The sequence below is a fragment of the Myxocyprinus asiaticus genome, chromosome 29 (assembly GCF_019703515.2).
Source record: "Myxocyprinus asiaticus isolate MX2 ecotype Aquarium Trade chromosome 29, UBuf_Myxa_2, whole genome shotgun sequence".
NCBI classification, from domain to species: Eukaryota; Metazoa; Chordata; class Actinopteri; order Cypriniformes; family Catostomidae; genus Myxocyprinus; species Myxocyprinus asiaticus.
The window spans coordinates 23,817,436-23,831,754 of NC_059372.1; the positions used below are offsets into that span (position 1 = coordinate 23,817,436).

A 14,319-nucleotide genomic window follows, 5' to 3' on the forward strand; every position below is an offset into this window, starting at 1 on the left:
CACCAGTGTAGAGGTACGTTACTAACTCTATTCACACATGTTATTTGTATGTTTTTTTTTTTTTTTTTTTTTTTTTACTTCATTTCAAATAAAAAGGTCTGAAACAGGGACTAAAACAAAACGTTTTTCCATTTCGGTTCTTTCTGAGCAGAAACTTTATTTTTTCGTTCCAGCATTCTGCTGCCTATTTTCCAATTGGTAACTGGTTTGAATGAAATTAAAGAATGGTTATCAACATTCTTTTATTAAAATGACAGTACTCTGTGCTAAGGGTGGGTGACCAGTTGCATTGTCAACAGATCTCAAGAATAAAAAGGGACCTGGTCAGCAAAAACGTGCTCAAAATAAGGGACTTGCCTCAACCAAAATAAGTGATAAGCAATTCAAATGTGGTGGGGATCATTTCCACATGTGGTGGAATTATCAGCATAGAAAACACAATAAGTATATACAGTAGCGTATATATAAAATAATGTATTTTCAATAAATGTATTCTTTATATTAAATATATCCCCAAAAATATTTAAAATATTTCAGAAATACATCTGGCCATCTCAAATCAATTAATAGCCAAAATCTCTCTCCTGCACGCATGCTCACACTGTTTGAGTAGGTTTGCACCAACTCTTATGCGTGCTTACGCATGCTGAATTATTTTATTTTAAACATGTAATTAATTTATTATATTTCAATTAATTAAAAATCTGCTTCTTGTTCAGAACCCGGCAGCATCAAATCTGTTTTAATGCATCATTTGTAACAATTCAGTGAAGACTTGGAAAAATACTAAGATAAAAAGTAAATTTCTCCATGTAGGTGGATTGACCGTGCATGTTCACATAGTAACTACACATAGTTGTCTAAAAGGTCTTAAGTATATCACAGAAGGCTACATACACAATGTGCATTAAAGCAAAAAAAGGTGTGATACATTAGTTTCCTTCAGAATCAAAGCTTAGGCTTGTCATGTTCAACTAGAGAGAAGCCTAATTTTCCAGAAAACAGGAAGTGGTGTTATTCTGAAAATGTATGGTAATAAACCATTATACTGGTTTCATGGAAAAATTAAAATCTGAACAAAATTAACCGGTTATTAAGCGATTGCCAGCATTTAAATATAGCGTTTTCACTCCGGAACAACTGAAAGGGACTTTGTTCCCATTTTCGGTTATATGCTGCAAAGATTTTTGTTCGGTTTCCGTTTTTTTTTTTGTTCCTTGGAAAGCTTTAAGTCCCTGGTCTGAAATATCCCACGATCTACAACATGAAGTTTTAAATGAACTCGAATCTGTATCTTCTATAAAAGTTATTGGTAACAGAAATACATTAACAATAAATTAATTAAAACACAGGCTGAATGTATTATAATACACCGAACTGAAAATACAGTATATTAAAAGAAAATACCAATACTCGTATTTCTTAAGTGTATTTATTTGAATCATATTTAAACAGTAGCCTACATGCACATACGTTAGTAGCCGTTTTATATTTTCATGTTTCCTTCAACAGTAAGGAATTTTTCTCTGATGTTGACACTTTAATGTTTGCATTAGAACGGTTGGTCAGTAAAAAAAAATAATTTGTATAAATAAAGCTTTGAAGAAAAATATGCTTCTTGCATGTTTGGAGTTTCAAGCTCTATGCTACTTACAGTTTATTACTGTTATTGTTAATGATTAATCGATTTTCATTAATTAACGTTAACGACTGTCATTTAAGAACATTTCTTAAAATGTAGGTTCTAGCTTAATCAACTAAACGTGTGTTTACATTGTGCTTAATGCAACAGCTTTTTCATGGCTATTTGCTCTTTTGTGATTGCAATAGAGAAAACATCCATGTGTACTGTTTGGTGGAAATAAATGTTGAAAACATTAAAAAAATTAAAAAAAAAGGACTCTGTAAAGAAACTAAAACAGCAATGAATAAAACATGAATGTTAACTCAATGTACATCAAAAGTGTATATATATATATATATATATATATATATATATATATATATACATATACATACATACATATACTGTAAATATGCAAACTTACCAAAACACCAACAATAATTAGCTCATAACATTCCACACATCATGAGCATGCTAAAATTGCGATGCTGCCAGTGGTGAAGTTCTGAATATGTGGTGAATTTGTTCATGACACTGTTAAGGAAGCTCCTTATGTCAATTATGTACCAAACTGTGAAAACACACTCTTGCAAAATATTAGGGAGAAATTTTTCATTTGAGATATTTCTCATTATCCAGTTAGGCTTATACTTTGTATTAATGTATATTAAAGCTGTAATGCCGTGTATGAATGCAGAAAAGACTTGATTTACTCTCCTACTTGAGTTTTGGCAATTCAGAAAACAAAACACAGATGGACAGTGCAAAGTACACTAAAGCTGGTGTTGATATTGTGAAATGCAAACTAATAGGCATTTAAAGATTAAATGTGCTCTGTGAACTTGCTAAACGAGTGATCATACATTTCTGAATAAAATACTAAATTATAGAAAAGTATAACATTTGGTTTATAAATTTCTAATCTAAGGCTTTCTGCATATTACACAAAACCACGGATTTAAACAAATAGCCTTTTGAGCTTAAAATGAACCATTTCATATTTCTAACACCACACCTTAAAAATGATACCTATGATAAAATGTGCACTGGTTTTTTATTCTTATTCCTTAGCTGTCAGTAATCAGCTGTCCTAAGAAATCAAAATAACATTATATAAACAGTCATAGTTCTGTTTTGACTAAACAAATCATGTCTCAGGGCCCCTATTCAAGCACCTAAGATGCTTACTGTTAAATCTAAAATTCAAGCACTCAAGTCCATGTGAGAGCTTTGGCTTTCAAAAATTTCCTTAACCTCTCAGTTTCTAAAATCACTAAGATGCAACTTCAACTTCAAAACATATGGGAAACCACAGTGAAAATAAATTAACTTGTTTCAGTGTCCAAGAAAGATGAGAAATGGCAAAAAACGACTTACCGTTTCCTTGTTGGGGAGCAATTCTTTCCGAATCCTAAAAAAGTTCTTCCCGTACTGCCTTAAACCTTTAATGAACCGTTTCTGTTTGAAAAAAAAAAAAAAAGAGAGAGACAGAAAAAGATGGTTAGAACTGTAAAAAAAATTTAGCACACATAATTGACACTGAAAACCTGAAGCACTAAAAATACATTACATTGCGAACCACAACGGGAAGAGAACAATGGTTTGATCATAATCTAAAAATCTCTGCTCGTGTTGGTTAGACTTGTGAGTACTAGCACAGCTCTGCTACATTGAAAAAGAATGAGGGGAAATGACAACAAAAGCAGGAATAGAAGCCGAGATTAAACCACAGCAATGGCAGCTTGTTTGAAATTTTTGTGAAAGTTCAGAGTGGAGATATGCATATGAGAGTTATACAACACAGAAGTTAAAAGCTGAATCTGAACTTCAATAAGTTACAGAGAATCACAACACGCTTGTCTCTGATCTCACAATTTGCACGCTCGCACTTCAAACAGCTGCCTAATTCCTGTGCAAAGTACGAGAATTTGCTTACATACTACAAACGAATAGTGTTCAAATAATCATGTTCATGATTGCAGAAAATGACTGAACCGTTAATCAACTAACAGTTTTCTAGTCATGTTTATGATTGTGGAAAATGATTCAACCTTTAAACATCAAGCATGTACAGTCATCAAATAAACCCTAATTAAAACGTGAGAAAATAACTTTTACGGCACACACCAGAGTTAACTCCCGCAATAAAAAGTGTGTTTGCACAGACTGCTGTAATACAAAAGGAGACTGTGTAGCTTGAATACTTTTCTATTCCTTTAAGAGCCACAGACTGTGAGCCATAAAAAGCGGAGGCAGAAACATTCAAAACCAGCGAAGCAGACATCCAGCAGATTTACTTTCTTGTTCGAGCAGCGAGCCCCATTCCACAGTAATCTCAGTCAACGGTCCTCAACAACAAACTGTTCCGAAACCCAGGAAAAGTCCACTCCTCACAAATCCGAAAGCTCTATGTCTACTCACAAGGTAGTAAAGAAAATTGAACCTCCAAAATGTACGTCGTTTTTTTTTTTTTTTTTTTACGAGCAAGAGATAGCTTGTCAGTCTCTGCTCCTCCACTACAAAGGGGAAGGCTTTACATGTGATTTTTCTGCTAGAGAGCCTCTGGTCTGCGGCTGGTTGGAAAACCTGGAGTAGAGTTGCATGCTCACGTGACGGATTGCAGTAGATCTGTCACACATGCATATTCTGAGAGTGTTCAAGCCTTCCAGACAACTCAAATTTTTGTGTGTGCAATTAAATCTAACCTTTTCATTACTTGAACACCAACCCCCTTTCCTGTGGCTTTTACAAGGGAACTGTACAGTTTCCTTAAATGTATTCAAAGCACAATAAACTACAAACATCCACACCAGGGAGACAGCAAGCGAAGGAAGGCTGGGGCGATCTTTGTGGAGCGAGGTCTTAGACATGGTTAAAGGATACGAGTCATCTGCAAAACCAGAAATGGAGCTGGGCCAACTTCTTCTCAAATGCATACTGTATGCACTAGTTATGTAACCTGGGAACTGTTTACACATGGCATTTAAAAGAACAATCTGTGGTGAAGGGGAGGGAGCATGACTTGTTTCTTTTTACAAGACGTATGTCTCAGAGCTCTCCTAAAACGTATTAAATCAGATGTTTTGTGTCTAATGAAAATCTTAATCCTGCAAATTAAAACTACAAGCGTCTCTTCATCACTGGGGCCTTTGTTACTGCAGATACGAGACGAGTCAAGATGCTTTCACTTAACTGGAAGGCATTTTTAAAAAAAGCCTACCACAGACGGCACATTTCATCTGCTTGGGTAAAGAGGCGGATGATTAACCAGTAGGTGGTGTACAAAAAAACAATGTACAAAACGAATGTGTGAAGATCTTACATGTACATATGACTGAAGTATTAGTTAGTGGTTAAGACATGTCAGACTTTCCAAGTGTCAAAATGATTTTACTAAATGTTTTGATCGGCGTAAGTAGCGCAACTTCAAAGCAAGTGAAATAAAACAAATAAATTAAAAAAAAAGACATTTAGGAGACGTATGAATATAAAAGCCTGTATGAATTCTAACAATATGGCGAGCCCATTGCAGTCCACTTTACCTTAGACCAAAGGGACCGACTTGGCACTGTGACCACAGGGCAATAGCATCTCCTTAACCAGTAGACCAACCTTCATCTTACACCGATGAGTATTTAACAGCCTCATGCGTTAATTAATCCCCAAGCACAGAGCCTGCCTTCATTATCTGAGGTCTTGGATCCCTGACCGGCAGGACAAAAATCAATTACACCTGCCAGAGTGGCGCATGTTAGCGGCCTGATTATGTCACCCTAATTATGTTTCCACCACTGTAATATTTACAGTGCACTGCGGGCATCGCGCTTTCTCCACTCTGCATGTCGGCTCCACTTTAAGGCTCCATTTCAGCTGCCTGGGCTCGCTGCTCTCCGAGTGCAGCTAATAAATCATCCACCAATCTGCTCTCTGAATTGCTCTGCCTTTGCTACGATTGCTCCGGCCCTCAGTCGCTAAGCAACAGAGCCGATGAGGGGAGGGGGCTGAAGGGGGGAGAGTGAGGAGCGAGTGGAGGAGGGGTGAGAGGGGGGAGGAAAGCATTACCAAGTCACCAGCCGCTCGCTCTGCCAAAACAACAGGCTTCTTTCTGTCAGAAATTGTTCCAGCGCACTGGCTCTGCTTTTTTCCTCACACTCCCTCAACACTACTCTATTGTAAAAGAGAGAGGGGAGACGGGAATTAAGCTGAAAAGGCTATTGTGATGCGTGCGTACTTCCTGCTTAAATCATAATTGTTGAAAGCTGTAAAACTGGTTAAGATCATCTGAGCATGTACAAACAGATGGTATCCGGCCAGTCTGCACAAAACACACCAAGTGTGTCCAACACAAACACACACTGAATTGCCAGTCTTCAAATACCAAGAATGCCTAGCATTTAGCTCTGTAGCACAAACACACAGGGGTCTAATGAAATCAGTGTGCTTGGCCTTTCGCTAAAGCAGAGTATACAATTACAGTCACAGATAATATCACACAAATATGACTTGACTGAAGACAATGATAATGACATTCTCACACACAAAGAGACCACAAAGAGAGATGAGAGCCAGCCCACATCCAGTCCACTGGAACCTTGCATAACATAAAACCACAACAGAAAATGAGTCGAGACAAAGAAAAAAAGCTATCAAAGGCCCAGATGGGGTACTATAGTCATGTTAACGTGCGCACATGGACGGAAATGCTTCTAAATTGAGCTGCTGCCGTTTAACGCCAGCTCTTGAATCTATAAATATGCATTGATTCAGCAATACCGCAGCTTTTCTTGTGTTCAGTGTAAAACCAAAGGTGACAGGAAATTCTCTAACACACCCTTCCTGCTTGCTTGAATCATACGGCTATAAAACGGTGTTTACATCAGAGCACAAGTGATTACACTTCACACACCGTACTGGGGGAGATGTTGACACAGCCTATGTCTCTGTTGCAAAAACCCACCTCCCTTTATTTCTTTGCACTAGGATTAATATTAAGGATCAGGGAGGCGTATGGCTGGAGAGAATGTGCAGGCTTCTTCATTCACCACTGGGGGGGCTGCAGTCCTGCCAGGTTGCCTACTGCCGCACACGGCTCTTTAACTATCTGGAGCCTCACGCTGTCATTCGTCAACCCGTGACAAGCCAGAGATAATACACAGCAGGGCCAAGGAGCAGATAGCAGCCCTCACTGTGGTTATATATCAGACAATCTGAAACACAACACTCACTGCTCTCTCACTGGCTGTGTTTCAAAACCTAGTGAGCTGACTACCTACACTGCATTCTGGTCATTTCCGAAAGTTGATTCGAACCAGTGTTGAAACCATTCGAAAACTAAATGAAAACATTTTCATTAACTGAAATTTATATAAAAACTGAAATGATTGGGAAAATTTAACTAAACTGAAAGACTTTTTCATAACTCCAAAACTAACTAAAAATAAAATTACCTTTTTTTTTTTTATACACAGTAGGGTGAATATGGGCAAAGTGGGACACTTTAGGATATTTCTTTCTTGGCACTTTTAATTATGATCCAAACGCCCATAACCTGATACTATACCTTAATAGAAAGGGATATCTCCTACTGTGCCTTAGTCAAAAGCAAAAATTAAGAAATAGTAAATTCTGGTAAGAATAATCCTTGAAGACTGACCAAATCCCAGATTAATATTTCTATAGAAAATATCTGTAAATTATTTGGAATTAATTTTTACATTTTCTATACACTTACACATCATATATCATCATATGTAACATCTAAAAATTGAGTCAACTTTTACTTTTTTAAATCTTACAATTTACCTCCAATGTCATTTTCTTGACCATTAATTTTCCCACCGGTGGTCATGAAATGAGCTCTGCCACAAATCCTCTTGTAAAGTCAAACATAAAACCTCAAAAATGTAATGGTTTACTTCCAAAAGATTAGTTTAGTAATGACATGAAAATGTCATTGGTTAGAGGTAAAACAAGACTGCCCTAAGAAATGTACTGACTTTAAACGCTTTAGCTTTGGCAGCCATACAATATTAAAACTAAAATAAAAATGAATTAAACTGAAACGAACAAAGCGTAAAAACTAACAAAAACTAAACTAAACTGGAATGACAAATTGAATATAAATTAGAAATAAAAACTAAATGTAAAAATTCCAAACTACAATAACCCTGATTCGAACACAGCAACTATTAACCCAAATACTCCCTTAGAGGAGAATTCCAATGCCATTTGTTGGGTAAATAAACATATACAAATAAAAACATCTCCAGGGCCTTTGATAGAGAGTTTAAAAGAGTAAATTAGTGGCAGAGGGGGGAAAAATAGGGATGGGCATTTTGGTCATATGTGTCAGACGGACGTTTTCGTGGAACCACCGCAGGCTAGTTAAGGGAAAGAGAGGCACTGAGGGGTGTGTTGAGCTGCCGAGGGAGAAAGGTGACAAGTGACCCTGAAGAGGGGATGATTCTGTCATTTCTGAGACAGTCACTGTCACTTTTATTCACATTTCAAAAAGGAGCGATGGAAAAAGAGCAGGGATAATGAGACCGTGGACCTGTGGGCTGAGCGGGCAGAGGGAGAACGAGAGAAAGCGAGGGATGGTAAATAAATGAGGAGCAGTGGGGCTGGAGTGAGCGTTCAAGGTCAGGGGTACATTTACACCTGTCCCTCAAGGCTGCAGGGCTGCAAAAGCACAACTTGAAATCAGATCAGGGGGAGTGGTGTCCTTGACTGTGAAGCGGTGGCCTGGCTGGATTACAGACGGGAAGAAAGGGGGTGGCTCGCCGGCCTCAAACAACCTCCTGCAGGGTGCACGCACGCCACTGAGAAAAATACCAACAGTATTGTAATCGAGGCCTGGTCTCATACAGTATTTATGCAGCATCTCTATTATTAATCTCAGATAGACTGTTATACAGTTAACTTCACACACGCTTTTCCCTGTAAATGTGAAAAAACAACCACACACTCAGTTAAACAGGTCGTTTTGAATCAATTCACACAGTCTTATTGATAATTTTGAATGGCTGGTTGGCACCATTAACATCCTATACATTCCCAATTCAGCCTTTTAGATACACATACAAACATATTTATATATAAACACAAACATAATTAAAAGAAAAAAAATGTCAAAAAGGAGTTGCATACTAAAGGCTCTTGGGATGACGAGGAGCTAATAAACATTTAGGTATTTCCATCTTCTCGAATATTTATGAGACAAGCTCTGTTTTGCAAAGTGCTTTTAGAAGTAGTATAATTGAGGTAGAGAAAAATGGGAGTTCATGCAAGGTGTGGACCATGAAAAACATGTTATAAGGTCTTTATATAAGTCATGGTTTGCACTGGGCTTTTATACTGGACGCAAAGGACTCACAGCTTGAGGGTAAATGTATGAACTCACTTTTCAGGCTGTTATCAACCCCACTGATCCTTTTTAATCTTTGATTTCCCTATAATAATAAAATAGCTGAAGCTCAGAATGTAGAGCTTGTAAATGCAGCTCTTTCAGCTAATCAGATCAAATTTAAGTCTTAAAGTGATAGTTCACCAAAAAATAAAAAAAGTCTCATTTACTCACTTTCATGCCATTCCAAATAAGGCTGGGATGATTCATCGACGTAATCGATTACAGAAATACGTTGATTTGCATAACATGCGTCGGCGTGTCGCAATGGAGTAATTAAAATGGCAGTGCCCGGTTTAAGTATGGAGTCCCCCGAAGAACAAGCTGCAGCTAAAAAAAAAAAAAAAACTCTCCTACAGTCATCTAAAGCGTGGGAGTATTTTAGCCAGAGAACCAACAATGTGGTGCTGTGTAAGCTATGCAAATTGGAAATGGCTTATCACAGCAGTACAACCGCCATGAGCGAACACTTGAAGCGAAAGCATCCCGGAGCACTTTGTCAAGAGGGCAGCAAGGCAGCACCGTAAATCCTGTTTACTTTGTCTCCACCCAAGCATGACATATTAGTATTACAACATGCGTTTCTGTTAGTAGTAGTCACTTTAAATTGATTTTCTAAATGTTTCCTCATCGCCCCCATGTTAAAAGTAATTTCTGCACCGCTGCGAACGTAGGGTGACCATACGTCCTCTTTTTCCTGGACATGTCCTCTTTTTCGGACCTTAAAAAAGTGTCTGGCCGGGATTTCTAAATTTGCGAAAATGTCCGGGATTCGGCTTTAGTTGCATTATGACGTGCATCTGGTCTAATACTTCATTGTGTGCGCGCATATTTGCATGCTTTAACCCCTCTTTGTAAGTCCCACCTTCTCGCACACCAATTGGTCGATTATAAGAGGCTTGCAGCAACTACTGGCCAAATTCCTGCCTGTCAATCTCTCCGTGAACGCGCAAAGCGCTGCTGTGTTCGGCATCAAACAGTTGCTTGACAGCAGCAGCAAATGACAGCTGAGTGGAAACAATGCCCAAACGAAAGTGCAAATTTACAGAAGATTTGCACAAAAAATTCCCATGCTTTCGTCCACGTCGAGATCCGTGGGAAGCAGAAAGTATGACATGTAAAGCTGGCACTTATATGTCAGTTGCTAATAAAGGTGCAAGTGATTTAGAAGCACACATTAGCTCTGCGAAGCATAAAGGGTCAGCAAAAGGTGAAAGTTCATCAGGTAAATTAACGACCAGTTAATTGACTACTTTTTGCGATCAAGCAAAATTGTTATCACATTACTTCATTTTCCACGGCCATTCAAAATAATACTAATAGTTAATGAAGTGAACTCATGGCATCAAATATTTTATTTTAGTACATGGACATTCAAACGAATGTTGGAAATTTTTATTTATATAATATTTATGTTATGCTAATAGAATGTCTTTTTCACTGTATTAAAGTTTGCATTCATAGTAACACTGTTTTTTGTTGCAGAATAATGCCCTGCAGTGCACACTTTGTTTCTTGTACATTTGTTTGTGTTTAAGAGAAGATGATTTAATAAAATATTGAAATATTAATGAGACAAGTTTTGTATATTTATTTTGGGTTAATTAATTGTTATATTAATCAAGTAATAATTATAAAAAATCTTTAGAACAATCGGCAAATTAGTCGTTAGATTAATCGACTAATCGGAAAAAAAAATCGTTAGATTAATCGATAAAAAATAATCGTTAGGTGCAGCCCTAATTCCAAATGTGTATGACTTTCTTCTGCTGAATACAAACAAAGATTTTTAGAAGAATATCACATCTCTGTAGGTACTTTCAAAGCAAGTGAATGGCGATCCAAAAAAGGATCCTAAAATCACATAAAAGTAATCCATACAACTCCAGTGGTTTAATATATGTCTTCAGAAGCAATGCAATCATTTTGGGTGAGAAACGGTTCAATATTTTAATCGTTTTTTTTTACTATAAATCTCCACTTTTACTTTCAGTATGTGAAAGTTAAAGTAGAGATTTATGGTAAAAAGGACTTCAAAATTGATCTGTTTCTCACCCACACCTATTATAATGCTTCTGAAGACATAGATTAAACCACTGGAGTCTTATGGATTAATTTTATGATGCTTTTACGTCCTTTGGAGCTTGAAAGATCTTGTCATTATTCACTTGCATTGAAAGGGCCTACAGAGCTGAGATATTCTTCTAAAAACATTTGTTTGTGTTCTGCTGAAGAAAGTCATACATATCTGGGATGGCATGAGGGTGAATAAATGAGAATTTAAATTTTTGGGTGAACTATCCCTTTAACTCCAGCACAAGCTGACCAAGACTGCCTCTTCCCTCCATGCTTGCTCCTTCACTATTCCTAAAAGGGAAGATTTATTCCACAGGCCATAAACAGGATGCAGCTGCCCTGTTCTGCTGGAGGAGTTGAAATCCTGAGTGCTTTTCTCGGGGGGGGGGGGGGGGTTGGAGGCAGCAATGCAGCGAATTCCGGCCTTCTCTCTTCACATTATGAGGAAAAGTTAACTCGTTCACTCACCACTTCATCCTCTGACCAGCACTTCTCAATCAGCTTGGGCACGGGTTTCTTCACCAGCCGCTGCAGGGCTTTCCCGGCATCATAGCTGCTCTCATGAAGCTGTAGAAAAGAGATAAAGAACAAATTAATCATTAATATGGGGTAACCAAATCTGAACGTTATCAACTCTTTTTCAGTTTTCAACACTGTGTCGTAACAAGGGCTATATCATGATAAAGCAACAAGCTATCTTTTCCAGGAAAATGTGCATTTTTGTCATAACCAGTTGTGCCCACAAAGTTTGCATCAACTGAAAATTCTCCATTTACCGTACTTTAAAAACACTGACAGAAAAATCTAAATGCTGTCTGTCATTTTGAAAAAAAAAAAAAAAACATTTAAACCTAGCACATCATTTTAAACATCTATATGCATTATATATACAAAATAGGATGAAATGCATCTATATACTTATCTGGGAAATTGAAACAAACATAAATGGATAAAAATAGACGTTGATGGAAATTTTAACATAGAAAACTTCAAGAGTCCATCAAGAGTGATGAATAAAGCTTATTTGTAGTGCAACAACATCATTTTGTTAATTGGTTTCTATTTCTGCAACATTGCACTGGGTAACTTGGCGCAGGCACCTGGAATTAGTGTATGCGCATACAGCATACTGAAGTATACTTTGACATTGCATCAAAATGGTAGTATACCTAGGGCTTAACTGTACATTAAACATTAAATATCTTTTGAATGGCTGTTGATGTGCCATGTCACGTAGCAGTTTCGCATTCAGTTTAGACAGACACATAACTAGATTAGGACACGAGGTAAAAAGAGCTCGAACACAGTAACAGTGACTGCCTCCCTATAAACGTGTCAGATAGGGTGAGTTTGGACAGCTGGACTGAAAATCTGAAAGCCATTAAGTATTGAGCAGGCAACAGAGCATGAACTGAAATAACCTAAAATAATATACTGGCAGAACATCAGCCACGCAAGATCCAAGGACGATGGCACTTAAAACACTGCAATATGATTCAGAACAAGATTCTTATTATACTAGCTGTTAACAATGAAACATTTTTGTCAAACTCATGTCACTCACAATTTTAAGGCTTACTTCAAAGATCATGCTTGTTTATAAAAATGTTTAACTACAGAATTAATCCACAACCCTCACAACATCTGGTTGGAATTATTCCTGCAACACAAAACTAGTCTTCACTGGAGATATTTCAGGAAGGGCTTCTTATTTACTGGTAAACAATATGTAATTCGACACCAGCTTTCATTAAAAACAAGCCTACAATAAAAGCAGCTTGTCAAAAGCTAACAGGTACCTGACTGAGGCATCCTGAAACACATTGAACAAATTGCAGATGGTCAAGAAACGGTGAACCGCAGCTCGCATTAATTCTCATCTTATCCCCCCTCATTTAAAATGGAAATGTCATGTTTATTGCATTTCAAGTTCATTTTTCAAATGCTTTTCCTGTTTTCTCCCTTTTTCGTAAGCTGGCGAAGACAAAGGGAAGAATCTGTTTGATAATGGCTCATGGGTTGTCCGACTCGAGAGGGCAGCATTAGTGTATTCTTGCTGTTCTTCAAACCTGGGGCCCCTGATGTTGTGATGATCTCAGCTTTGCAAAAAGCTCAGCTGTCAGAGTCCACTGCGTATTAATGAAGCCATGAATTACACCCTTCTTGTTCAGACATCTAACATCTTAGACATCACTGAGAAACTCTTCAATGCCAATTTACAAGTGTGTTTTGATAGCCCCTGGTGCTTTTGTCTTTCCCGAGGTGTATCAGTTGTTCAGAGAGCTGCACCCTGTGGTGCACCGCTGAGAAGGTGAACAAATGTGTGAGGAAACGCAGGGGGATTTCTTAGGCATGAAGCCTGCTAGGGACATCTTACTTCACTGTGTCTGTTTGGTACTGGGCGTTTAATTGGCCAGGACAAATCTGACTTTATCTGGAGTACTGAGCAAGTAGAAGGAACTTCAATGTGCAGAAGAGACTTCTGTGATGTTTTTCTTTCTCGTATCCCAGCTTAATATGCAGAGTCAACTACAAGAAAGACATTTATAGATTGATTTCACCTAAAAGTACAACTCTGGGTCTGTGGTGCTATTAAAACATCCCTTTGATTGGGGCGGGACTATCTATTTGTACAACCAATGCAAGATAGGGGGAGTTTTAAAGAATCTGTCTGAAAACGGATTTCGGATTTTTAAAATTCGGTTTGGTGATACTATTGATGCAGAAATTACACACTTCAGCTTTTGCAGTCTAAATTAAATCGGGCAGCCATTCGAGCCACAAAGTCCATGTAATAATCTCAGTTTGGACACGGGGTTCTGGTAAAACTATTTCCTCATAAAACTCACTCCCCAATGATTAGTTATATAGAAATGTCTCTTCCTGAAAACTGTGGTCTCTCTGTTAAACCACTCCACTGACTACACGCAGCCTAAACCTTTTTATGGTTTTGACATTGACATTTTATGGTTTTCTGAAATGTGACTGGCCTAATTCCTCTTTGCATATTTACTGAACAGCTTTAGTCAAATGACAATAAATATGGGTACTTGCATATCAAAAATGCACTAGGGCAAAATCACCACAACTTATAAGCCTACTGATCAGAAGTGGTGTTTAATTGTGAAGATTAGAGCAAGTCATCTGATAGTGATGAGACTCATTTGCTGATTTTTCATACACATTCTGATGAACCCATCTCATTTCTGGTTCC

At 37.7% G+C, this 14,319-nt stretch overlaps 1 protein-coding gene across 6 annotated transcripts in view; it reads right to left on the reverse strand.

Moving 5' to 3' along the window:
• Positions 1-14,319, reverse strand: part of rerea (arginine-glutamic acid dipeptide (RE) repeats a) — a 232,275-nt gene that overhangs the window by 27,297 nt on the left and 190,659 nt on the right. For all 6 annotated transcript variants that reach the window (XM_051662993.1, XM_051662992.1, XM_051662994.1 and 3 more), the window contains 2 exons: positions 11,574-11,672; positions 3,002-3,082 (listed from right to left, as the gene is read on the reverse strand). In XM_051662993.1, coding sequence (XP_051518953.1) covers positions 3,002-3,082; positions 11,574-11,672 — 180 coding nt within the window. The remainder of the gene's footprint in view (positions 1-3,001; positions 3,083-11,573; positions 11,673-14,319) is intronic.